We start from the raw sequence: 25296 nt of genomic DNA on the forward strand, positions 1-25296 counted from the left end.
TTACTGTTCTTTATTCATAATCACCAATGCAGGGAACAACCCATTCCATTGGTTAGCAGTAAATAGATAAAAACCAAACAAAACACCTGAGGTGTATCCATACCATGGAATGTAAGCCAGGCATAAAAAGGAATAAACTACTGATGTGTCAATAACATAGATGAATCTGAAAAGCATGCGAAGTGGAAGAAACTGGGCACAAAAGGGTGCATATTGAATGATTCCACTTACATTCTGGAAAAGGTGAAACTATAGGGACAGCAATCAGGTCAGTGGTTACCAGAACTGGGGGTAAGAGGAGAGGATTGCCTATAAAGAATAGGAGGGAACTTTTTGGGGTGATGGAAATATTCTGTATCTTGATTGTGGTAATAGTTACATGACTACATACACCTACTCATTGAGCTGGGTGCACCTCAGTGGCTCAGTCAGTTGAGCATCCTACTTCGGCTCAGGTCATGATCTCATGGTTTGTGAGTTCGAGTCCCACATCAGGTTCACTGTTGTCAGTGTAGAGCCTGCTTCAAATCATCTGTCCTCTTCTCTCTCTGCCCCTCCCTTGCTTGTGCTCTCTCTCTCAAAAGTAAATTTAAAAAACATTAAAAAAAAAACTCATTAAGCTGTATACTTAAAAAAAGTGAATTGTATTACACGAGTTATGCCTTAACAAATCTGACTTCCCTCAAAAAAACCAAAAAACTATAGTGCCATCCAAATACAAGGTATCATCCATCAGACATTATCCGTAATGCTTTTCACAGTTCTGAAATATCTTTGTGAAATATAACAAATGTAAAAAAAAATACAATCCAGAAAAGACCAAATATGTTTCAGGAAGATATGTGTTGTTCGGCTATCTGCCTTTTCGAAAGGTCATTTTGACACCCCAGCAAATGCTCGTGTGTGAGGCAGCTGGTCCCACAGTGGAGCAGCTGACCACTTGAACTGTTTGGGGATTTTCCTTGTCATCACGTTTTGGGTTTTTTTGTTTGTTTGTTTGTTTTTTTCTTTTTTAAATCACCAGAGTAAAATTAATTCTGTGTCAGAACTGAACAGTGAATGTTTCCTCCACCCCAACCAGGGCAGTCCTTTTTCCTCCAGGGAAAGAAGACAGGTATTGCTGATTGATCTTTTGGCCTGACTAGTGCCGTCTTAAGAAACGCTGTGCTCCAAAAGTAAATAAGATATAAAATAAGAAGAATCTGTAACCAAAGACTAGGTGAACGGATAGCAGATTTTTAAGCAGAATAGGAACAAGAGTGAATCAATGCAAAGATGAAGTGCTAACAGTAAGAAAGACCCTGCTCAGAGGCCCCAGCACTGCAGCAGAATCTCTACCTAACAGTCTACAGGCCCTCTGATCAATGCCCCTGATTCGATAGATGATATTTGGAATGAAATTCCAATCGATAAAGTGACTGGAGGAGCTCCTGGGGTTCATAATGAAATCTGCACTAGAACAATTGGGAGTGAGGATATAACCTCCTCTTGCATAGAACTAGAGGCACTGAAAAGACAAACTGCTAGTTACCGGTGTAGACAGCTTATTGTCCACAGGGACCAGGGGAGCCCTGGCCCACAGGAGGCGCTCCAAGAACGTTGGTGGGATCATGGAGCAAGGTGTTCAACGGCTCCTGGAAGAAGGCCCTTGGAAGAGGGGCAGGTTGCCTTGTACTAAGACTTATCTATGATCTGTGTTAAAACTAACCAATGATCAAGCCAGGCCTGTTTAACAGTCCTGCCACAGAGGATCTGCACACAGCCTCATTTCATTTCGACTGACAACAGGACCTGTGACCAGGTGGGGGTTGGGATGCCAAGTGTTAGGGTTCCTGAGCCGAAAAACAAGTCTTATCAAGGAGCTCACAGGCTAGTGGGGAAGAGAATCCTGGAAACAAATAATTACAATAAGTTGATAATGAAGAGCTCACCGTTAGTTGGGCAGGCATTATGAGCCACCCGATAACCCTGTGAGGCGAGAACTATACCTGTTTCACAAATGTGGAAACTAAAGTTCTGAGAGGTTAGGAGCTGGCCTGAGGGAGACACAGAATCTGAAACAGGCTCCAGGCTCTGAGCTGTCAGCACAGGGCCTGACGCGGGGCTCGAACTCACGAACCGCGAGATCATGACCCGAGCCGAAGTCAGACACTCAACAGACTGAGTAACCCAGGCGCCCCTAGGCAAAGTATTTTTTTTTAAATTCTTTTTATGTTTATTTATTTTTGAGACAGAGAGAGACAGAGCATGAATGGGGGAGGGTCAGAGAGAGAGGGAGACACAGAATCTGAAACAGGCTCCAGGCTCTGAGCCATCAGCACAGAGCCCGACACGGGGCTCGAACTCACGGACTGTGAGATCATGACCCGAGCCGAAGTCGGACGCCCAACCAACTGAGCCACCCAGGCACCCCGGGGAAGTATTTTTTTAATGTCAACTTATTTATGGGGGTGGGGGGTTTCAGAGACAGGGAGAGAGAGAATCGCAGAGCCCAAGCTGAAATCAAGAGCCAGATGCCCAACCGAGCCACCCAGGTGCCCCCTGTAGTGGAAGTGTTGGCGGAGACCAGAGTTCTCCTTATTATGGCCCGGAGACGTCAGAGGAGGCCCTCTGAAGTGCCCTGGATGCTACATCTCGAAGCATTGGCAAGCACTGTGGGCCCAAGGGGAAAAGAGGCAGATGGCTTCATGGCTTGTCAGCTGTCAGTAGGCTGGTAGACCAGACACTCCTCTACAGGACACGTGCCAGGAGGCAAGGGGGATGGAGGGGTGGAAGATATAGGCGGGACCAGACTGTGGGGGGTTGGTGTGCTAAGGAGTTTGGACTTTCCCCTGGATACCATGCAGAGTCACGAGCATTTGGATCTGTCTACTGACATGAGACTTGCCCACAAGAATGCTCACACAGGAAACAGGCCAGATAGCAGAAGCTGTGAGGTTGAAGCCTGGGGTGGGGCCATCAGGAAGCCACTGTTGCGATCCAGGTGGGGCCGGAAGGCTTGAATTGGGCAGGGCCAAGGAGCTCCTTGGTCAGAATCTGTCCAGTGGCCAGCTGGGTGCAACCGTTACGGAGTATCCTGACTGAGACCAGCACTTGCCAGGCTGAATCCCCTTCACGTCTCTCAGGATTGCATTTCTGAACTAAGCAGGACACCCATGGCTCACAGGGCTCACCTTTAGCCAGTGACCAGTTTCAGTCTCTAGGACTCCACTTCCCCATTTGTAAATATGAGTGGATTTAACTAGATTGTATGTATATTTAGGGTGTCTTCCTGTTCTGACATTCTGTGAATTCTTTTTACGTTAGATTTTCATGGTTTCAGGCATATGAGGCCCCCAGAAATCTCACAGACACATTTGGACATTGTCCAAAGGCACCAATTTGCCCTTCTTTGGTATTGTAAGATTAATTTGGTAATCTTGCATACATTGGAACAATCTCTATATGTCAGTTTGGCACCGTAATGGTTAATTTTATGTATTAACTTGGCTGGCCTGCTAGGGCCAAATATTTGGTCAAACATTATTCTGAATGTTTCTGTGAAACTGTTTTTTTTTTATTTTTTTATGAGATTAACATTTAAATTGGTGGACTTTTATATGAGAGTAAAGCAGATTCTCCTCCATAGTGTGGGTGGGCCTCATCCAATCAGTTGAAGGCCTTAATAGAACAAAGACTGATTCCCCAGGGGTGCCTGGGTTGCTCAGTAGGTACAGCGTGACTTTGGCTCAGGTCATGATCTTGTGGTTTGTGGGTTTGAGCCCTGCATCGGGCTCTGTGTTTACAGCTCAGAGCCTGGACCCTGCTTCAAATTCTGTCTCCCTCTCTCTCTGCCCCTCATCTGCTCATGCTCTCTCTCAAAAATAAATAAACATTAAAAAAAGAAATAAAAAAAAAAAGACGGATATCCCTGCCTCCCCCAGCAAGAAGAAATTCTTCCAGCCTATCCCGCAGATTTTATTTTTTACTTTATATATTTTTAAAGTTTATTTATTTTTCTAGTAATCTCTACACCTAATGTGGGGCTCGAACTCACGACCCCAAGGTCAAGGGTCTCATGCTCTTCCAACTGAGCCACCCAGATACCCCTATCCTGCAGGCTTTACCAAATCTCCACAATCATGTGAGCCAATCCTTGAAAGTCAATCAATCTGTCTGTCTACGGTTCTGTGAATATGCTACAGCCACAGGAAAGAATGCACTTTATATACTGACATGGAAAGTTCTCCAAGATATATTAAGGATAGTACATACAGTGTATAATCATCTGTATATAAAACAAAAAGAGTAAACATTTAAATTCTCATTGGTTATATGTTGGGGAAAAACCCTCTGGAAGGACACTTAAGAAACTAACAGCATGGGGCGCCTGGGTGGCTCAGCTGGTTAAATTGATGTCTGACATCGGCTTAGATCACGATCTCATGGCTCTGCGCTGACAGCTCAGAGCCTGCTTCAGATTCTGTGTCTCCCTCTCTCTCTGCCCCTCCCCAACTCGTTCGTGTTCTCTCTTTCTCTCTCAAAAATAAAATAAAACATTAAAAAAATTAAAAACAAAAAAGAAACTAACAGCAGGGATTATCTGTTGGAGGAGAGTAGTAGGGAAACTGAGTAAATGGGATAAGGCAGAAGAACTTTTTGTTTTATTCATTTTCATACTCTTTGATAAATGCACATATTCTTTGACCCAGCAATTCCACACCCATTTGTTTACCTTATAAATACGCTTCCACACATGCAAAATGACATACCTATAAAAATATTCAGATGCAGCATCATTAATATGAGAAAAAGAATGGAACCAACCTAAACACCTACCAGCAGGAAACCGGTTAAATAAATCATCCATGTGAAGAAACATGGTGCACTTGTTACAGAGGACTGCTCTCTCTGTTCTGATGTGGAACGATTTCCAGGGTAAGTAGAAAAAAAAGCAAGACGCAGGATGCCGTGTGTACTTCCCACTTGTGTGGGAAGAAAATCAGACCCTATGCCTGTGTATTTGCAAACGCAAGAAAAGAGTCCAGAAGGGCACAGAATAAACTGTAACAGTGGTTACCTCTGGGGAAAGGCAACAGGGAACTAGGGAATGGGCGTGAGGCACAAACTACTTCACAATGTACCTTCTGAACCACGGGCACGTATGATCTACTCACAACGCAGAGTACTAACCACTACACGATCACGGCCATGTATCATCTATGCTCAATTTAAAAAAATTCCCAAGAAGGGATGAGGCAGGAGGGGAGAAATCACATACGAGGTGGGAGCCCAGAGTCAGGGGAACACAAAGCATTCATACGCTACGATCTTTGTAATGTTTTTAACCTGAATCTCCCCTGAACTGCTCTTACAGATTCCAACTTTGGACAACAGTTTCACAGAAGACGCAGGGCCTTCCCTAAAACTGGGAAAATAAACGTTGCAGATTAGAGCAACAGTGTTCTGCGAGGCAGATGACTCTTTCATCCATGCACAGAGACAACTGGATTCACACCTTTTCTTCAGAACCTTTTTTATTCAACATCTAACCAACAGAGAAGGTCAGCCTGAACCAAAACAAGCTAAAATAGCCTCATTACAACACAACAGGGCACAACCCGAAACGAGGACAGAGGTTGGCCTCGGTTCTTTTCTGAGCAGACGAAGCAAGTATTTATACACAGGTGCCCCGTTCAAAACTGATTAGCCATGCACCACCACCACCGCCACCACCACCGAGGCAGGGTGCGCACAGATTGCTGGGGCTCCCCACGTGTGTCAGCCATCGAGTCCGCCTCTTCCTCAGCCATAAATAAGCCCTTGCTTTTTGGAGGGGAGGGTGATCAGCGGGCATCTTGAGTGATGGCACCATCTGTTTACTCTGAAACTTTGATGGGGAAGTGACAACTTATTTCCTCCCCTGAATCTGAGAAGCAATAGCCTGTCTGAATACCTAAAAAGTGTCCTGGGAGATATAGGTGCTGGAGGTTCCCTTCACAAAGGATTCACAGAGTAATCGTGTAGGGCTCTTTAAGTACTTAATCCTGTTGTTTTCCAGAAACCTTTGCACCTGGGCTCCCGAGAAGCAAGCAGGGCTGTTATCAGCACCCCACAGGCCTGTGGGTGAGGCGCCTCTCAGAGCAGCCACCCATGGAAGGGGAGGGGGCAGGGAAGGGGGCCAGACATCAGCTGAAACACTCCATGCTGGCTCTGACCCGCTCCATCTCGTGCAGGAAGCTGTAGAACTGGGGCAAGGTTAATTCTGGGGAGAGAAAATTCAGCTTCAGGTACATGTTTCCAACTCCACAGAATCATCTGAGAAAACGAATTTCCACCCAAAGAGTTTTTTCTGTTTCTTTTTTGACTTAGTACATCTAAGCAGCTCTTGATGGGTAATTGACCATAATAAAGAACTGAGAGCCTTGAACAGAGAAGGGTTCTCTCAGCTCCATACAGAATTTAAAAGCGGCCTAACTCCACAGCACAAAGAGATGAAAGGGCATTAGGACGCTCAACGCGACTTCTGACGCAAGGCTGCTTGCTCTTCAGTCTTGCCGTCCCTTCTCCCTGCGCTTTCCCTTTTTCAAAGAGGCCCTTCAACTGTGGGGTCTCCAACCTGCCGACGGCTTATTATTTACGAGAGGAGAGGCAGCGGAATGGCTACTCCACAGCTTGGTTATGACTTTGTGCTAGAAGAAATGATTTGTGGTGCTTCACGAGCCCACAGACTGAAGAGAACGCGGGAAAAGTGAAAAGGCTCAAATGGGAATTTGGACTCACCTATGTACAAGTTTTCAGTTTGATTTCCTTTCTTAACCACCAACTTTAACTGATTAAAAAAAGAAGAAATAAAAAGCTGAAATTAAAATGATGACAACTGGGCAAAGAAATTCTTGAAATCCTTCCACTTAAATATCAAAGCATCCAGCTTCGGACTTGAGAGTCAGACGGAGCGGTCTGGGCGTCTATCACTGAAACTTCTAACAATTTGCATGATTACAGAACAATCGAGCTTTTAAGAACAATGTCAGGATCCTATTAATCCGAGAGTAGGTGTGTCAGTGGCCACATTTTTGGCTGACAATACTGCTCGGAGATACACAGGACCTCCACATCCAAATTGGGTATTAAAAAAAATCCAATGTCGATTTTATAATTATCAACCAAGTCAAAAATCTACCCATTTTCACAGATCAGGAAACTTACTTGTAAAAAAATACTTCCCACTTTTTCCAGTTCACTGCTCCCGGATGTCACTGTGACACAAGAGAGAAAAGTAATAAGTGATGGGTTGACAACGGACTCTGAACACCCCAATCTTGCAGGCTGTCCAGCAGAAGCCGTGTGGGGACGAGTATGAGGACAGCAAAATGTGCTCTTCAGGAAGTCAACTTACTGAGAGCCATGGATAGAAACAGCTCCCCAATGGCAATACAGAGCAGCCGCTGCTGGCCCCAATCGTCTTTGAGGACTGAGGACCTGTCCTCCCCCTGGAAGCTATCTGAAAGCCTCTGCACCCCCGCCCTACATCCCCCAAATGACCCAGGACTGGCTCTAACTAGTTACCTCCAAATTTCCACTCCATATCTATAAGCTGGTTAATCATCAGAGTCTGTCCTATGGCCCATCGAGCAAGGGTGGGGGCATTCTGCTTCCACTGAAACAAAAGCAAAAAGCCAAAGTCATAACAATGGGGAAAATCCCCCTTCTTCATTCTGCCCCCAGCACGGCAATGTATTTATTTATACAGACAAGGCGAAGAATGCAGAACTAAGGGCCTGGCCTATAGGCACAGATCTGGGGGATGTGGGAAGCAAAGAGGGGCAGAAGACGATATAAATGTTTTTCTTCTTTTAATGTTTTATTTACTTTTGAGAGGCAGAGGGGGACAGAGGATCCAAAGCAGGCTCCATGCTGACAGGAGAGAGCCGACACAGGGCTCGAACTCACGAACCACGAGATCATGACCTGAGCTAAAGTCGGAAACTCAACCAACTGAGCCACCCAGGTGCCCCTAAATGTTTTCTTTCATTCCAAGATTTGTTCCAAATTGGAACAAAAACTGTATGACAATTAAAGTCAGACAAATCAGAGGCAAAAAATTAGAGATGCACCAAATAGTGCCGTTTAAATGTTGTATGTATGTTATTTGCATGAAATCAAATGAAAACCAGTAAGCTGGGGAAATGACACATAATGATGAGTGGTTTCTCCTTAGTCGGCATTTCTCATTTGTTTCTATTCATGAAATAAAAGCAAACAATCTTAATTAACCTTGATTAAGAGGAATTATGATACCTTTTCAGAAAAGTAAGTGGCTTTCTCCTCACTAAGACCTATAAGAGAAGAGAAGGAGATTTTAACATCATAAAGAGCCACTGGGCCTGTCACCCTGAGCAACCTCCCTCGGTGATGACCTACCCAGAGTTATGAAATCAGCCCGGACCTGATCAGCTGTGAGACTCTTCTTCAAGGCACCTGGGAAACAGGGGAGAAAGCAGTTAAAAAGGACAAATCAGTAATCAATTGGCAGTAGGCATCAACGGACAAAAGGGATACACAAAGACGTGGCCGGTTCCAGGAAGATCTCAACCCAGCTGCGGAGAAGATGCAGAAAGGAAACGACTGGAGAACGTGACAGCACGTTCTATTTATTGTACAACAGGGGTGTTCACCCCTCCAGAAAGTACGAAGGAAACTAAGAGACAACAGAAAGGACTTTATGGACTTGGGGCTGGGGGTCCCTGATCAGAGGCAAGAGTAAGGCCTCAGATTCCTGGAGCAACATCGGGGAGCTCGACGTCAGGCTGGGCGTAAGGGCAACAGCCTAGAACTGCGCTGGGCAATACGTAACCATAAAGATGTGTGGCTATTTAAAGTTTCTTTCTTTCTTTCTCCCAGCACCCTCTTAGGTTTTAATTAATTAAAACTAAACAAAATTTAAAATTCTGTTCCTCAGTTGCACTAGCTGTTCTGAGTCCTCGACAGCCACATGGGTCCAGTGGCCACGGTACTGGACAGCACAGATCAGAGACCATCTTCGTCTACCTAGATAGTTGCACTGGCCAGCGCTGCCATAGAGAAAGAACCTGCTTTCAGGACGTAAACCAAGATGGACTAAACAGTTGGCCTCTATGATTCACAAGTTACTTCCAGAGGGGCCGGGCAAAGCTCCTCACAAGCCCTGCGATCACTCCCCTGTGGGGGCTGCTTTGTTCTGCTTGCGAGCTCCAATTCCTGAAAACAAAGTGTCGCCAGCAACCTGGGCTTCTCAGTGTTTAACCTCAGACTACAGCCTAGAGTCACAATTTGGAAACCACTTTAAAATTTTCCACTTCTTAGTCTTCCAGAAGATGACTAATTAAAGAATAAGAAGATATCCACCACCATCCAGGGAGGGCCCTGAAGTAATACCCTAAACCCAACCCCCACTCCCATCTCACTCCAGAAAAACAATCCTAAAGCCTGTCCGCAGCAAAATAAACCATGTAAACAAAGGGAGGAAATCTTTTATCGTCAAAATCAGACTGAGCAAGGAAGCCATAGGGAAATAAAAAAGGCAAGACACCAGGAAACCCTGGCCATAAAGGCCCTAGAAAAAGGCCACTTCCTAGCCAATTCAATTAATTCATAACTACCACATGTACAGCCCCTTAGTGTATACCTAGCTCAAATCCAATATTTTGCTTGATGATCCCAAAGTACTCTGAAGTGGGGGATTGCTATCGAAGCCTTTAATTTACCAGGAAAACTAAAGATCAGAAAGATTAAGCTTTGGGGGAGAAAATCTGGCAAAGGCACATAGTCAACAACTGCACTGCCAAGAAGTCACCCAACAGATACACTCCTGAAAGTACACTGAAATACACGTGTGGCAGCGGCTGGCCACCTCTAGAACCCCTAAGCTCTTCTCTCCCTTGCTTACTCAGCTTTTTCTACAACATGCCAGGCAGGTTCCTACCTCCTGGCATTTGCCTTTGCAGTTCCCTCTGCTGGGGACACTCCTCCTCAAATCTGCACACAGTCATTACAGCCTCTCCCTGAACATCCCCCCTCCATTTCAGGCGGAGCCGCTCTTCACTGGCACCCTCCTACTGCTACGCTTTTCAAAGCATTGCATTTATAACCACCCAGTTTCATGTTACATATTTACTGTCAATTTTTCCACTAGAATGCCTGTTTGATGAGACTAAAGACTTGGTCCGTTGTGCCCACTGTTGTGGCCCACGTCGTACTTTAAAAATGTATTTGCGGGGCGCCTGGGTGGCTGCTCAGTGGGTTAAGCATCTGACTCATGGTTTCCGCTCGGGTCATGATTTTCCAGTTCATGAGATGGGGCCCTGCATCGGGCTCTGCGCTGACAGCTCAGAGCCTGCTTGCGATTCTCTCCCTCTCTCTCTGCTCCTTCCCTGCATGTGCTCTCTCTCTCTCTCTCTCAAAATAAACATTCAAAAAAATTTAAATAAAAAAAAGAAATCTTAAAAAATATATACATGTGTGCGTATACACACACACATACACACACACATATATATTTGCATCATGCTAGGCCTCAAGCCCTTAATTAATCTTCCTTTCTTTTTATTAAGATATAATTGACCTATAACGTTGTGTAAGTTAAAGGTGTACAATCTGTTGATTTGATACATTCATATATGGCAATATGACTGCCACTGTAGCATTAGCTAATACCTCTATCACATCACATAATTATCACTTCCCTTCTGTGGTTAGAAACTCTAAGATCTAGCCTCTGAGCTATTTTGAAGTTTATAATAACAGAATTGTTGACTATAGCTCTTAACTTCTTTTTCAGCTTTCTCCTTTGGTGATACCTTTGTCCTAAGCACAAGACAGGCCTGAAGCCTTGACTTTATGTCAGACAGAAAGAAAACTGTAAATCCAGAGCTGGAGTCCCCAGAACATCCCACTTGGGGAAATCTGAGAATGTCCATCTTTAAACACATCTAACCAGGGGCGCCTGGGTGGCTCAGTCGGTTAAGCGTCCGACTTCGCCTCAAGGTCATGATCTCACAGTTCATGAGTTCAAGCCCCACGTCGGGCTCTGTGTCCAGAGCTTGGAGGCTGCTTCGGATTCTGTGTCTCCCTCTCTCTCTTCCCTTCCCCCATTCACACTCTTTCTCGCTTTCAAAAATAAACATTAAAAAACCCACACATATAACCATCTGAGATGGTTTATAAAATCCTTGAGCACCAATTGTCACTGGAACAGTTGCCTTGGTAAACCCTTATTGCCATCAAACAGTATGGGGGACAACACAGAAGTGTATGTCCAGGGGGACGGTTTCAGTTTTGCCAGGAAACAGTTGGGAAATTAGCGAATTGTTCTACTAGCCAAAAATCTACATAGGCTTATTCTGTGTAATAAAGGAAACTCAAGGAAAAGAACTAAGCCTTGGTTAAAACTCCAGGAGAAGGAAGCAGATGGGAGATGACGGTAAGCCACATTCAGTGAGCCATCACTGACCCTGAAGGCTGACCAGCTGAATCCACTTCCCTGAAGCTCACGGAAGGACAGAAGTCATAGTCACTGTGCATGCATTTACTGAGCACCTACTAGTGCCAGCACGATGCTAGATGCTGGCAAACATCAATGTCTGCGGTCGTGAGGCTTACATTCTATAAGGAAGAGAAAGACCACAACAATAATGTAACAAGTAAGAAAGCCATATAGAATATGACTAAAAAGTGCCATAGAAAGAAGTAATAGAGGGAAGTGAGGTTGGGAGTCCTGGGGAACTTAGTTCTGCAGCTGTTTAATACCATTCGTGACTATTGTTCATTGTTGATTACTCTATTTTTGCCCAGCCAGAAAGAACTCCTTTGGGACAAATGAAGGGGAGTTATCAACTTTTCCTAAAAAAAACCAGTTACTGAGTGTCCACAAGGGCCACATATCTTGCTACGTATTAAAATAAGACCAGGCTTTGGGGTGCCTGGGTGGCCCAGTCAGTTGCGCATCTGACTTTGGCTCAGGTCACCATCTCACAGTTCGTGGGTTCGAGCCCTGCATTGGGCTCTGTGCTGACAGCTCAGAGCCTGGAGGCTGCTTCAGATTCTGTATCTCCCTCTCTCTCTGTCCCTCCCCCATCCACACTGTGTGTCTCTCTCAAAAATAAGTAAACATTAAAAATTTTTTTCTTAATAGGGGCACCTGGGTGGCTCAGTCGGTTAAATGTCTGACTTCAGCCCAGGTCATGATCTCGTGGTCTGTGAGTTCGAGCCCCGCATCAGGCTCTGTGTCGACAGCTCAGAGCCTGGAGCCTGCTTCAAGTTCTGTGTCTCCCTCTCTCTCTGCTCCTTCCCCATTCATGCTCTTGTCTCTCAAAAATTTTAAAATAAAAGTAAAAAACAGGGGCGCCTGGGTGGCTCCGTCGGTTGAGCGTCCGACTTCAGCTCAGGTCACGATCTCGCGGTCTGTGAGTTCGAGCCCCGCGTCGGGCTCTGGGCTGATGGCTCAGAGCCTGGAGCCTGCTTCCGATTCTGTGTCTCCCTCTCTCTCTGCCCCTCCCCCGTTCATGCTCTGTCTCTCTCTGTCTCAAAAATAAATAAATGTCAAAAAAAAATTAAAAATAAATAAATAAATAAAGTAAAAAACAAAAAAAGTAAAAAAAAATTTTTTTTAATAAAAAAATAAAACCAGCCTTCAGTAGTAGCCCTACAGCCAAGTAATCTGTAATCTGGGAGCTCCCTGTGTCTGGGAGACAACTCGTAATGATAACAACAATCATAATATTAGCAACAGTGCAGCCACCGCTTACTGAAGGATTTTACAGTTATTATCTTTATTCATATAATGATATATGAGCTACTATTAGGAGCTCTGTTTTCTTCAGAAAACAGATTTTCAGAGAGGTTCAGTAACTTGGCTCAAGATCTCAAAGCTGTTAAGTAGCCATGGTGACAAGTAAGCATATGAGGGGACATCCAGCAACCAAATGCAATGTGGGGCCTTCCCTGGATCCTGACGAAAGCAACCAACTACAGACAAATAAAATGTGTGAGACAATGGGGACACTAGAACACTGACTGCATATTTTAATTTTAGGTAATGGCACTGTGGTTTGATAAGGGGAAAAAAAATTTATTTTTTAGAGATGGTAATTAGGTATTCAGTAATGAAATGATATGACCTGAGAGTTGCTTTAAAAGAATCCAGTGTGGAGAGCAGTGAGAAGTGGACGGGTTGTACATGAAACAGTCTGGCTATGGGCTGGTAACTATTGAAGTCAGGTGTTTTTTTAAAAATTTTTTTGGGGCGCCTGGGTGGCTCAGTCGGTTAAGCGGCCGACTTCAGCTCAGGTCATGATCTCGCGGTCCGTGAGTTCGAGCCCCGCGTCAGGCTCTGTGCTGACCGCTCAGAGCCTGGAGCCTGTTTCGGATTCTGTGTCTCCCTCTCTCTCTGACCCTCCCCCGTTCATGCTCGCTCTCTCTCTGTCTCAAAAATAAATAAACGTTAAAAAAAAAATGTTTTAAAATAAAAAATAAAAAAAAATAAAATTTTTTATAATGTTCATTTATTTTTGAGAGAGAGAGACAGAGCGTGAGCGGGCAAGGGGCAGAGAGAGGGAGACACAGAATCCAAAGCAGGCTCCAGGCTCTGAGCTGTCAGCACGGAGCCCGACGCTCCATGGGCTCCAACTCACAAACTGCAAAGTCATGACCTGCGCTGAAGTCAGACACCTAACCGACTGAGCCAACCAGGTGTCCCTGAAGTCAGGTGTTTTTTTAAGAATTACACACTAGTTAGTAAAAGAAAAACATTAAAACACACACACACAAACCACTGGGCTTTACACCAACCAAGGGAGGTAGTAGCCCCAGCTTTTCTACTGTAAGATCCTAAGCAAGTCACTTCTCTCTAGGGCTCTGTCTCTATCTACAAGACAAAGATTACACCAGATCAGCCTTTACAAAAAGGTTTTACTTGACCCTCCCCCTACAAGGAGGAGAAGGAGGAGGAGGAGGAGGAGGAGGAGGAGGAGGAGGAGGAGGAGAGGAGGAGGAGGAGGAGGAGAGGAGGAGGAGGAGGAGGAGAGGAGGAGGAGAAGGAGAAGGAGGGTTTCATGGTTAACTGTTTCTCAGATACCGGATAAGCAGGTTTCTTTATTGCAGGACTTTTCAGAGCCCAAGATATGTTAATGTGTGTGTCTCTTCAAGGTTCCAAGGCTGGGGGAGTGGGAGGGGACAGTATTTCCTGCTTCTAGCTGACCACATAAGCCTTTTCTGGATGAAAACACCAAGTTGGGGACAACTGATCTGGAGGGTTGAGGCTCCTCCAGCTCTAACAAGGAGGTCTTACTGCAAGGCAGGCCCGGGATGAGGAAGGAGGTGAGGACCTCGAGGCCCTTGTATTTCAGATGAGATTGGGAAAGGCCTTGAACGCCACTCTGAGGGCTACAGATGTCATCATGTGAAGCAAACAGTTCAGAGGTGCAGCGTGACCCCCGCTGTGCTGCAGACCGTACTCCAGGCCAGGCTGGAACCTGGGATGGAAGAGCCCCGTTGGAGACGCCACTGCCACAAGAAGGCACGAAGGACTAAGAACTTATTCCGGGCTGAGGAAAAGGACAAGTGACTTATAAGTCACACTCTCTCAGCTGCTCAGTCCTCATAGTCTGAGGAGTCATAGGACCGAAACCAACTACAATACATAAAGCGAAGCTTAGCAAGCACCGAATTAAGTGCTTTGCATATATTAACTCATTCGTTCCTAATGCCACCACCATAAACTGCTCTTATCGTTCCATTTTTCAGATGTGAAACTGAGGCTGATTTGCCCAAGGCTGAATAGCTACATAGGTGATGTGATCGACCCTCAAATCCACGTGAGACTGCAAAGCCCATCTCTTGATTGGTATGCTGAGTTCCTTGGGGTTCTCTGCACCTATAGAAAATGATCTGCTGTAAACAATGACAACCAATCTTGCCTGAAAAACGTACGCCCGACATCCCCTGGGAGGTGACAGGATCCCCCAAGTTCAGTTCAACTCACGCAGCATATACTGAGCATCGCTTCATGTCATCACTTTACTTGTAACCTTGGCTCAGGAAAGAAGTACGAGATCTTCCTCTGACTTCAAAGAACAAGCTCTCTGTCGAAGCCACAAAACAGACACATGTAAAACAGCATGAACAATAGAAAACTGTAAGTGATTGTGGCCCAAAATGGTAACTGTAGATAAATACCATCTCTCGGGAGCTGAGAGGAAGGGAGGTCACTGCAGACTGAAGTGGTTTAGGAAGGCTTTCTGGTGGGAGTTCCCGGGCTGGGGAGGGGTGAAGGCAGTCTGACAGGGCTGAGGGGCATGGGGAGCAGAGCTAAGGAAGACAGCAAAGGAGGGAGGCAGGGACGCCAGAAGACAGAGGTCTGCTGAAAAATCAGTGTCCACAACAGCTGTTGGGTGGACAGGTCCCCACCTGCAAACAAACCCACTCCCACAGATGTAGGCTAGAGAACGAGAAAGAAGATCTGCATGCCGGGCAGCTATCCTAACACTCACACTCGGGAGGGCACAATGTCCTAAGGATGTTCACCACGGCACTGTTTCTAAGAGTGAAGGGCTAGAACTAAAATGTCCGGCCGCAGGAGACAGATGGCTAAAAGATACATCCAGTCCACGGCACATACAGCCCTGAGAAGAATGAGGTTCACATGGACAGGTCCCCATGACGTAACAGGTATGACAAAATACAAGCTGCACGAGCACTTTTATGGTTTACCACCATTTACGGCAAACAGAACATGAATGCACACGCGTGTGAAAATATAAAAGGATACACAGCAAAATTAAATTGCGATGGTGTCTGCAGACAAGAGCAGCATGAGGGTCAAAGGGGATCTTTCCCTTCTGACTCTCCAACAGCTCCGCACTGTTGTAGGTGTGCAGTGAAAAAAGTATGCCCGCGTTACAAAAGACCGCACATTCTCCTACAGCCTTCGGTTCACGTGCCTTTAACCCGCCACGAGAGCAAAAAATGCGAGAACCACACACACAGAGGATGAGAAAATGTCACAGTTGGAAACATTGGGAGGTTCTGATTCGAGCCCCCAGAACATCAGGAACCTATGACAGGCAAAGGAAAGGACCTGCACAGAGACATGGGAGGGCGCCCAACTTTCAGCGCAGCAGCACCGGGCTGAGAGCCTGGGGAACATCAGCCCGTTACTAATTTGTAAAACGTGCAAACCGGGGATGCTGTTTCACCCACTTTCAGCCGGGTCAGCATCGACTCATTCTTTGAGACTGGGCTCAAATGTCGCCCCTCTCTTTACATAAAATGAACTTTTGATTAAGTTGCCAAATTCTAGCAACTTTTTAGGCAAAACATAGCCAACAATAAACAAGACAACCTGCTGACCCTCCACCCAGATAATATAGTCACAGTTAACATTCTTTTTTGTTTTTGTTACAAAAGTAGGACTGTGGTAGTTTTATAAGCTATTATTTTTATTAAACAGTTTTATAAACTGTTATTTTTATTAAACTATTATACTGCGAAAGATTTTCCATATCATTACATTTCCTTGATAGCGTCTTTTTAAATTATTACAGAATTTCAAAAATTAGAGCAACCTTTTACTGAGGTACTATGTTAAGCATATGTTTTATATTATCTCAGTCTTCAAAACAAGCCCCCTCCACACACCAAGAAAAAGCTCAGACTGGGGGGAAAACGTGAGAGAGGGGCTGCTGCTTGGGGTTGGGAGACATAGGGTACTTGGACAAAGTCACACTACTCATCGAGTGACAGGCCCACGTCTACCTAACTCAGAACATGAATTTTTGACCCCCATGATGTTCCCCTGTAGAAACAGCACATTATACTAATCTCCAACTATTGGGCTATTGGTTTCTAATTGTTCTAGACCATCAAAACAGTGCTGTAATGGATATCTCTACAGCTAAACCTTTGTGATCGCCTCCCTCCTGGCTAGAAACTTTTCCTGATTGCTCTAGGCAAACTCTACCTCTGAAACCATCTGTCATGGAAGACCTTTTCTATTTTGAATCCATTGTGGACTAATATTTTTGAAAAAAAAAAAAAAAACAACGAAAATTAATTTCCAGAAATCTGAAACGAAAAACCACATACAAAATATAAGCCCCAAATGGTTAAAATGGTAAATTTTACATTATGCATATTTTACCACATTAAAAAAAAAAAATACAAGCCCGTGGGGTGCCTGTCTGACTGGCTTAATCAGTAGAACATGTGACTTTTGATCTCCGGGTTGTGAGTTCAAGTCCCACCTTGGATGTTTAATGTTTATTTATTTTTGAGAGAGAGAGAGAGAGAGAGAAAGAGACAGAGCATGAGCGGGGAAGGGAGAGAGTGAGGAAGACACAGACTCTGAAGCAGGCTCCAGGCTCTAGCTGTCAGCACAGAGCCCGACGTGGGACTTGAACTCACAAACCCTGAGATCATGACCTGAGCTCAAGTTGGACACTTAACCAACTGAGCCACCCAGGCGCCCCCCCCCCCAAAAAAAAATAAAATCTTTAAAAATATATAGAGATAAGCCCCATTTTAAAAATCAGTAAATTCAAAATATTTTGCCAGATTGCTCTAATTTCGCAAAAGGAAGCTCACTGCCTACTCTCGATTTCTATACACTGCGCAGGGGACCAGACAGCAGTTTGGGGATGGAAGCTGGGATACAGACTGCACTTTTAGCTGTACCTCTAGTTCACTCTACTGCGGTGATCTGTGTACCTGGCTTCCCTCCTAGACTGAGTCCCGCCCACGTCTGGTTCTCCATTGAATGCACTGGCTCAGCGCCCAAAGCACGCTTGCCAACTCCGTGGTCTGAAACACTGTTCAAAGAACGTCTCTGGCCTCAGCTGCTAAGAGAGGCTACTCACCATTTGGAACCAGAAGGAGGCTTTTCACAATGCTTCTGAGAGGGCCAAGGCTGATCTGATTGGTGGTGGCAAACTCAGAGAGCTGAGCCAGAAACCTTTCCACCTGCAGAGAGGGAACAAGCCAGGCCTTCACTTTCTAAGCATCTCAGGGCTGTAGACCCACACTCAGCACTCTCCTTATCACAAGGTACTTTACCTCTTTTGGCTCAGTTAGGAAGTGGAAAAGCACTTCTGTCAAGGCTGAGAACTGCTGTGAAGAGAATAACACAGAACATCAGCAAAATTCTACTCCTGGGTCAGTGTTCCCACATCTCATCCACGTATAGACCCTTTGGAGAGAACACACAGGTGCTGACACCTGTCTGATCATCTTATAGTTCAAATATTCACAATACCCACTACCCAGTATCAATATATCAGTATCACCATATTGTCTGAAAAACTTGTATATCTTAGTGGAACACCTGGGAGATATGTATTGAGAGACTGTGAGTGTATGCACACACATGCACATGCACATCTCAAGGGTCCAAATACACACACACACACACACACACACACACACACACAGCCTGAAAGGAAAATCATTGGAAGATTAATAGCAGTTGTTTTGTTTATATTTCCACATACTTATTATTCAAACATAAGCCAATCCAAATATATAATTTCTTATTCTGCCCCACACAAATGTTAACATACTTCATAAACTTTTTCTCTATCTGTTTTTGTTTTTTTTTTTTGAGAGAACGCAAGTGGGGGAGGGGCAGAGAGAGGGGGACAGATCTGAAGTGGGCTCTTCATGGACAACAGTGAACCTTACGCGGGGCTTGAACTCACAAACCATGAGATCATGACCTGAGTCGAAGTCGGGTGCTCAACTGACTGAGCCACCCAGGTGTCCCTCTACCTTGTTTTTTAAAGCAGTTATTTCTGTGGAGTGAGATTTTGGGTGATTTTTATTTTCTTCTGTTTTCTCTATCCATATTTTCTGGATTTCTTCCCCCACAATAAACATTATGTATATAACAAAACAGTAAAATTTACACTTCCTTATACACTGTCTTAGAACACACTCTTATTCTTTTTTTTTTTTTTTTTTTAAATATTTTATTTTAGGGGAGCCTGGATGGCTCAGTTAAGCGTCTGACTCTCGACTTTGTCTCAGGTCATGATGTCACTGTTCATGAGTTCAAGCCCTGCATTGAGCTCTGTGCTGAGTGTGGACCCTGCTTGGGATCCTCTCTCTCCTCTCTCTCTGCCCCTCTCCCACTTGCACTCCCTCTCTGTCTCTCGAAATAAATAAATAAACTTAAAAAAAATTTTAAATAAATACAAATGGGATGTAAGTGAACCCACACACTGCATCTTGCCTTTTTACATTCAATTATATCTTAGAGACTGATCTTGTCAGTAGATATAATTCTACCCAGTTTTTCCCCCCAAGAGTTTATTTTTAAGTAATCTCTACACCCAACAGGGGGCTTGAACTCACAACCCGGAGATCAAGAGACATACGCTCCACCGACTGAGCCAGTCAGGTGCCCCTCTACCCAGTTCTTTTAACAAGTGCATGGTATTCAACTGCATAGACAGTATAATTTAGCTCCCTAGGGATGAACATTAGTGTGTGTGTGTGTATGCGTGTGTGTGCACATGTGCTTTGGTTGATGTTACTGCAATGCTGCAATGAATATCCTCCCACATATTTTTTTGACATACGTGTCTACAAAACACTTTTTAAAAATTTCTTAGGTCAAATAATATGTGCATTTTAAATTCTGTGTAAAATGGTGCCAAGTTGCCTTGCAAAGAAGTTGCATGGATTTACATTTCCACCAGCCAATGGCACATAAGTATCTACCTTCTCAAAACTTCATAGATATTCCCTGGAAACATTTTAACCAATGCTGACCCAGGGGTTGTCTTTCTGTGGTATTTATGATAATAGCTTTGCCTAACTGCTGATTCTATATAGTAAAAACAAGAAAAGTCAGGGACAAGCTTCAGACAGTGTCCTCAAACTGTGAGTTTTCCTTGATTTAATTTTTTTTTTTTCAGCTCTGAATCTGTGGACCCTCAGATCTTTGGCTGACCCTTTGCCACCCTGAGCCTTTTAAGAAAGAGAGCAGCTGTGAAGCCCTCCAGCAGCTTTTCTATTTCCAGGCCTCAGCCTAGCATTCAGGCTCAACCTCCCTGTGAGGCCTCATTCCCCCATGTCTCCTCTCAAGGGGAGCCTCAACTTAATCTGGTCTGCAGGACATGCTGACCCCCATCCCTATCTCCACTTTTCCAAACCCTCCTTTATCCTTCAATGCTCTGCCAAGACACAATGACCCTCCCAACAAGAAAGTGACCTACCCAGATTCTTAACTTCTAAGGCTCCCTCTTGGAACCTTGCCTGAGGGCACTTAGAATGTTAAATCTTGATAAGAAAAGACTTGTCTTAGCAGAGAAGGTTCCTTGTATACGTTTGTATGGTCACAGAGCCTTAGTTAATGAAAGTGCATAGTTAAGTATTTGTTGAATAAATCTCCCTAAACACTTTCCTCATTCTTTGCCTTTTTGTATCTGCATAGCTGTCTCCCTCTGGAATGCTCACCTGCCCATCACCATCCGAGAAATCAAAATCTTAACTGTTCTCACTAGCGAATACATGGAAAGATGCTCCAGATCATTCCAGATGAGAAATGCAAATGAGCAAAATAAGGAAATGCCACTGCTTTACTTATCAAATCTTCAAAAATAAAGGTCTGATGACACCAGTGCTGATGCAAGTAAGTGCCAGGAAACAGATGTGCTCCCACTGCTGATGAGAGGACAAACTGGGGCAACCTTCCCAGACAGCAATTTGATAGTCATATCTAATTTTTATTTTTTAATTTATTTTTAAAAAACGTTTATTTTTGAGAGACAGTGCGAGTGGGGAGAAAGGCAGAGAGAGAGGGAGACAGAGGATCTGAAGTGGGCTCCACACTGATGGCAGTGAGCCCCATGTGGGGCTCGAACCATGAGCTCATTACCTGAGCTGAAGTGGGACGCTTAACCAACTGAGCCACCCGGGCGCCCTGATAGTCATATCTAATGTTTAAATGCTCATATCTCTTGACCTAGTAATTGATTGCAGGAAGAACACCCTTCAGATATGTTCCCAAAGGTAAACCCAGCCACATTTACACAAAGCAGTTCATCGGCAGCGCTGTTCAGAAAAACAAAAGACTGACAGCAACTGAAGTGTCTGTCTATTAACAGAGGGCTAGTTAAACAAATTATGGTAGATGCATTTCAAAGAATATCATGCAAAAGAGAAAGAGGCTAGTCTAATCTCTTGTGTAAAAAAGAAAATGTTGTAAAGGCTACCCATATATATACAGGCAGAGGCAGACTTTTTTTTTCTCCAAAGATACACAAGAAACTATTAAAATGTCAATTTCTGCAGAGAAGAGAAACAGGCATTTTAACTTTATACCTTGAATACTGTTTAAATTTTCTAACTGCATGTGTTGCTTTCATTTATAGCTAGATGAGAGGATTACAGACCATTTCTTTTTTTCCTAATGTTCATTTATTTAATTTGAGAGAGTGCACACATGCCCACGTGAGGGGGACAGTGGGGAGGTGGGAGTACGGGGGATGGGGGGAGGGAGGGAGAGAGAGAATCCCAAGCAGGCTCCCCACGCAAGAGTCCATGACATCCCAAGACTGCAAGATTACGACCTGAGCTGATATCAAGAGTCGGACACTCAACCAACTGAGCCACCTAGGCGCCTTATTCTTCTTTATATTTTTCTGATTTTCCTCTCAAATAACCATTCCAAAAATTATTTTATTTTTAAAATATTTTTTAATGTTTATTTATTTTTGAGAGAGAGAGAGAGAGTGAGCAGGGGAGGGACAGAGAGAGAAGGAGACACAGAATCCCAAGCAGGTTCCAGGCTCTGAGCTGTCAGCACAGCTTGAGGAGCTCAAACTCAAAGACCGTGAGATCACGACCTGAGTAAAAGTTGGACTCTTCACCGACGGAGCCACCCAGGTGCCCCCAAAATTATGATTTTTAAAATCATATTCTCAAGGCTCCACATTACGTAGGACTGGCCCAAGGCATTACAGGATGTATCTAGGTGAACTCAGCACTGTACTTTGTCTCCATTTTCTGACCTGCCCTAGCAAATCAAAATTTCCCCAGCATAAGAGGCTGTGTCCATCAACCCTTTGCACACCTCACTGTGTTTAGTGGCTATTTGGGCACAGTAGGGCATTCAGATAAATACCCACAGAGTGAGCAACAAATGGTGATGCCCACATTAATACAATGATTCTTTTTCTCCTTGATATCTAGGCCTCAGACTTCAAAATAAATTCGGCTAATAGAGTGGGTACTCGGGGAAATCTGATCACCCAACAAAAGGCAGGGAAAGGACTCTGCTAAGTTGCTCATCAGGAAGAAGCTTTCTGTGTTAAAAACCAAGGTAAAGGGGCACCTGGCTGGCTCAGCCAGAAGAGCACGCACTTCTTGATCTCTCGGGGTTGTGAGTCTGAGCCCCACACTGGGTGTAGACATTACTAAAATTAATAAATAAACTTAAGAGAAAAGGGTGAAAGGTCCAGAGTGTAGTTTAAGGTTAGAATGAGTAAAAAGCAACCTCTGGTTTTAAAGGGCGTGGTTTATATTTTTCCATGAATACCAAATTGGAGGAGGTAACTTTAGGCGTCATAGCATCCTGTAGCTTCAAAAAAGTTTTTTAGCAGCAGAATCTTTTTTATTCTCCACATGGAAGTCTTCCAGAAAATCCTGCCACACATACAAGTAAAAGCTAAGCAACCTGGGTAGGGAGGTCATCTGGAAAGCTCTGTTCTGTATATTTAATTCCCCGGAATCTAAAATCGAGCATCAGGTCCTGAATTCCGGGCTCTACCACCCCGGTGCCCGACCTTAAACAGGTCAATTTCTAGGGTGTCTGGGTGGCTCAGTCAGTTAAGCGTCAGACTCCAGCTCGGGTCATGATCTCACGTTTCAGGCGTTCGAGCCCTGCGTCGGGTTCTGTGCTGACAGCTTGGAGCCTGGAGCCTGCTTCAGATTCTGTGTCTCCCTTTCTCTATCCCTCCCCTGCTTCTCTCTCAAAAGTGAATAAATAAACATTAAAAAAAAAAAAAAAAACAGGTCAATTTCTTTCCCTGAACCGTTTTTCTTATCTGTAAAATGGGAATTATAACAGCACCTACCTTTTAGAGTTGCTACACATAAAGCAACGAAAACAGTGCCTGCCACATGGTACATGCTCCATAAATGACAGCTATTTTTGTTCAACCACTCTGTGATCCAGTTTCCTTAATCTGTAAAATGGGGATGATAATAAAACCTACTGCCTAGGGTGTCTGTAAAGACTCAATGACGTAATACACATAAAAGCACTTAGAAGTGCTGTATGATAAACAGTGGCCACTAACCACATGTAGCTATTAAACACTTGAAAAAGGCTACTCTAGGGACATCTGGGTGGCTCAGTTGGTTGAGCATCTTGATTTCAGCTCAGGTCATGATCCCAGGGTGGCAGGATTCAGTCTTTTGTTGGGCTCACGCTGAGCATGGAGCCTGCTTGAGATTCATTCTTTCTCTCTCTCCCCCTCTCCCCAGCTTGGGCTCTCTCTCTAAAATAAAGAAAAAAACTCAAAACCCTATTAAAAAGAAAAAGGCTAGTCTAATTTGAGATATGCTGTAAATGTGAAACGCACACCAGAATCAGAAAAATTAGTACTAAAAAGTAAAATATCCCCCATTGATATTTTTTATGTGGATTAGATGTTGAAATGATAGTATTTTAATATACTGGATTAAAGAAAACATTAAATCAGCTTTCTGTTTATTTCTTTACTTATTTATTAAAGATTTTATTGTCAAGTAATCTCTACTCCCAATGTGGGACTTGAACACACAATCCTGAGATCAAGAGTCACAGCCAGGCACCTTCTTTTTAATTTTTACATGTGACTGCTAGAAAATGTAAAATTAGACCTGTGGCTCGCAATTTATTTCTGTTGGACAAAGGGGCTTCAGAATATGTCTGGCATTGCAATTACTTTAGGAGAAAACAGTAGGTTGTAGGGGATGCTGAGAGGAAGGAGAGGGAACCCCATCTCCTGGGAAGTTAAGACTTGGTGGGGGGAAACAGATGCACCTTTACAATGGTGGTGAGAAGTGTCATTTTAACCTATTTATTTTCGCTGCCTTGGTGCTTTGAAAAGGGCATCCGGCCAGCACAAGGACAGGAAGTCGGCTGGCTGGCATTTGCTGCCCGAACAGGCAAAAATCAGCCTCCCCACTTCCACTATCAAGGTGGGGGGCGGGGGAGGGGTCCTCCACTGTGTAGACTATATGGCTTCTTTCTTTGAGGACTGCCAGGTATTCCTCTTAATTGGGAGGTAGGACAGTCCCACCCTGGCCTGGCCATTACCCAAACCCACATGCGACCCCGGATTACCTGCCCCTACTCCAGGCTCCCCCACCCCCACCCCCGGGCTCCCAGAGGATGCAAAGACCCTCAGTCTCCGCAGTTGGCCTCCCTACTGAACGTCTCAAATTCCACAACTCCCCAAACTCCCTAGGCCTCCCGACACCCCAGTCTGTTCCCTCGGTTCCCCACAATGCTTTCAGCCTCATCGAGGCTCCCCTCAATTCCTCTTCCGAGATCCCTCCCCGTTCTCACGCCTCCAGGAAGTCCCACGTCTGAGTCCCCACGCCCCCGGGACCCCTCAGCTGGCCCTAAGGCCTCCTTAGAGCCCTCGGCCCCCCGAACTGTCCTCAGACCCCAATTTCCCTCTCAGCCCGCCGCTGAATGTCCCTAAGGCCACACCGCGCCCCGGACTCTCCCCGCCCCCAGGCGGCCCTCGGCCCTCGGGACCGTCGCGGGCCCGCGCCCCGGCCGCCCGGCCCACCTGCGCGCCCAGCTGGTTCAGCTGCTGCATGTCGCCGCCCACGGCCTCGGGCACCGGGTCCTGCGTGCAGTGCAGGCGGCCCATGGCGTCGGCCCGGCCTCGCAGCGCCCGCCGCCTCCCAGCTTCCTCCCTCGCCGCCGTCCGCCTCGCCGAGCTTCCGCAGCCGCACTTTCGCCACGGGCCCTCCGGCCGTCGCCGCGCTCCTCCCCCGGCCGGCCTCGGGGCGGGGCACTCGCGGAGCCGCGGACACGCGCGGGCCCCGGGGCGGGGCAGGGCGCCCTGGCTGAGCAGCAGGAGCGTGCGGCCGCTGCGACCCCTGGAGAGCCCGGAGGAGCCCAGCCGCGAAACGCGGGATTCCATGCCGGATCTCCCGCTAGGTGACCCCAGAACACCTCAATACCCTTGGCCTCCCTGAGCCTCAGTTTCCCTATCTGTAACGTGATCCCAGCGACGGCTGCTTAACTGAGCTAATCCTCCCAAAACGTTCAGAACACAG

At 45.4% G+C, this 25296-nt stretch overlaps 1 protein-coding gene across 9 annotated transcripts in view; it reads right to left on the reverse strand.

The window, feature by feature from the left end:
• Positions 1 to 25017, reverse strand: part of COMMD7 (COMM domain containing 7) — an 89610-nt gene extending 64593 nt beyond the window's left edge. For 3 of the 9 annotated variants that reach the window (XR_009604919.3, XM_060615227.3, XM_060615237.3), the window contains exons 1-8: positions 24801 to 25010; positions 18067 to 18120; positions 17871 to 17973; positions 8404 to 8460; positions 8281 to 8318; positions 7549 to 7639; positions 7189 to 7238; positions 6763 to 6838 (exon numbers count right to left, since the gene is read on the reverse strand). Coding sequence is in view for 7 of the 9 variants with exons in the window: in XM_060615227.3 (XP_060471210.3) it covers positions 6763 to 6838; positions 7189 to 7238; positions 7549 to 7639; positions 8281 to 8318; positions 8404 to 8460; positions 17871 to 17973; positions 18067 to 18120; positions 24801 to 24884 (553 nt within the window). In the remaining 2 variants the exon portion in view is untranslated. Of the gene's footprint in view, positions 1 to 5498; positions 6245 to 6762; positions 6839 to 7188; positions 7239 to 7548; positions 7640 to 8280; positions 8319 to 8403; positions 8461 to 14998; positions 15099 to 17870; positions 17976 to 18066; positions 18121 to 24800 lie in introns of those variants that run through there. The other 6 variants (XM_060615273.3, XM_060615291.3, XM_060615284.3 and 3 more) reach the window with 6 other exon arrangements.
• Between the last annotated feature and the right edge of the window lie 279 nt (positions 25018 to 25296).

The sequence above is a fragment of the Panthera onca genome, chromosome A3 (assembly GCF_046562875.1).
Source record: "Panthera onca isolate mPanOnc1 chromosome A3, mPanOnc1 haplotype 2, whole genome shotgun sequence".
In the NCBI taxonomy this organism is placed as follows: Eukaryota; Metazoa; Chordata; class Mammalia; order Carnivora; family Felidae; genus Panthera; species Panthera onca.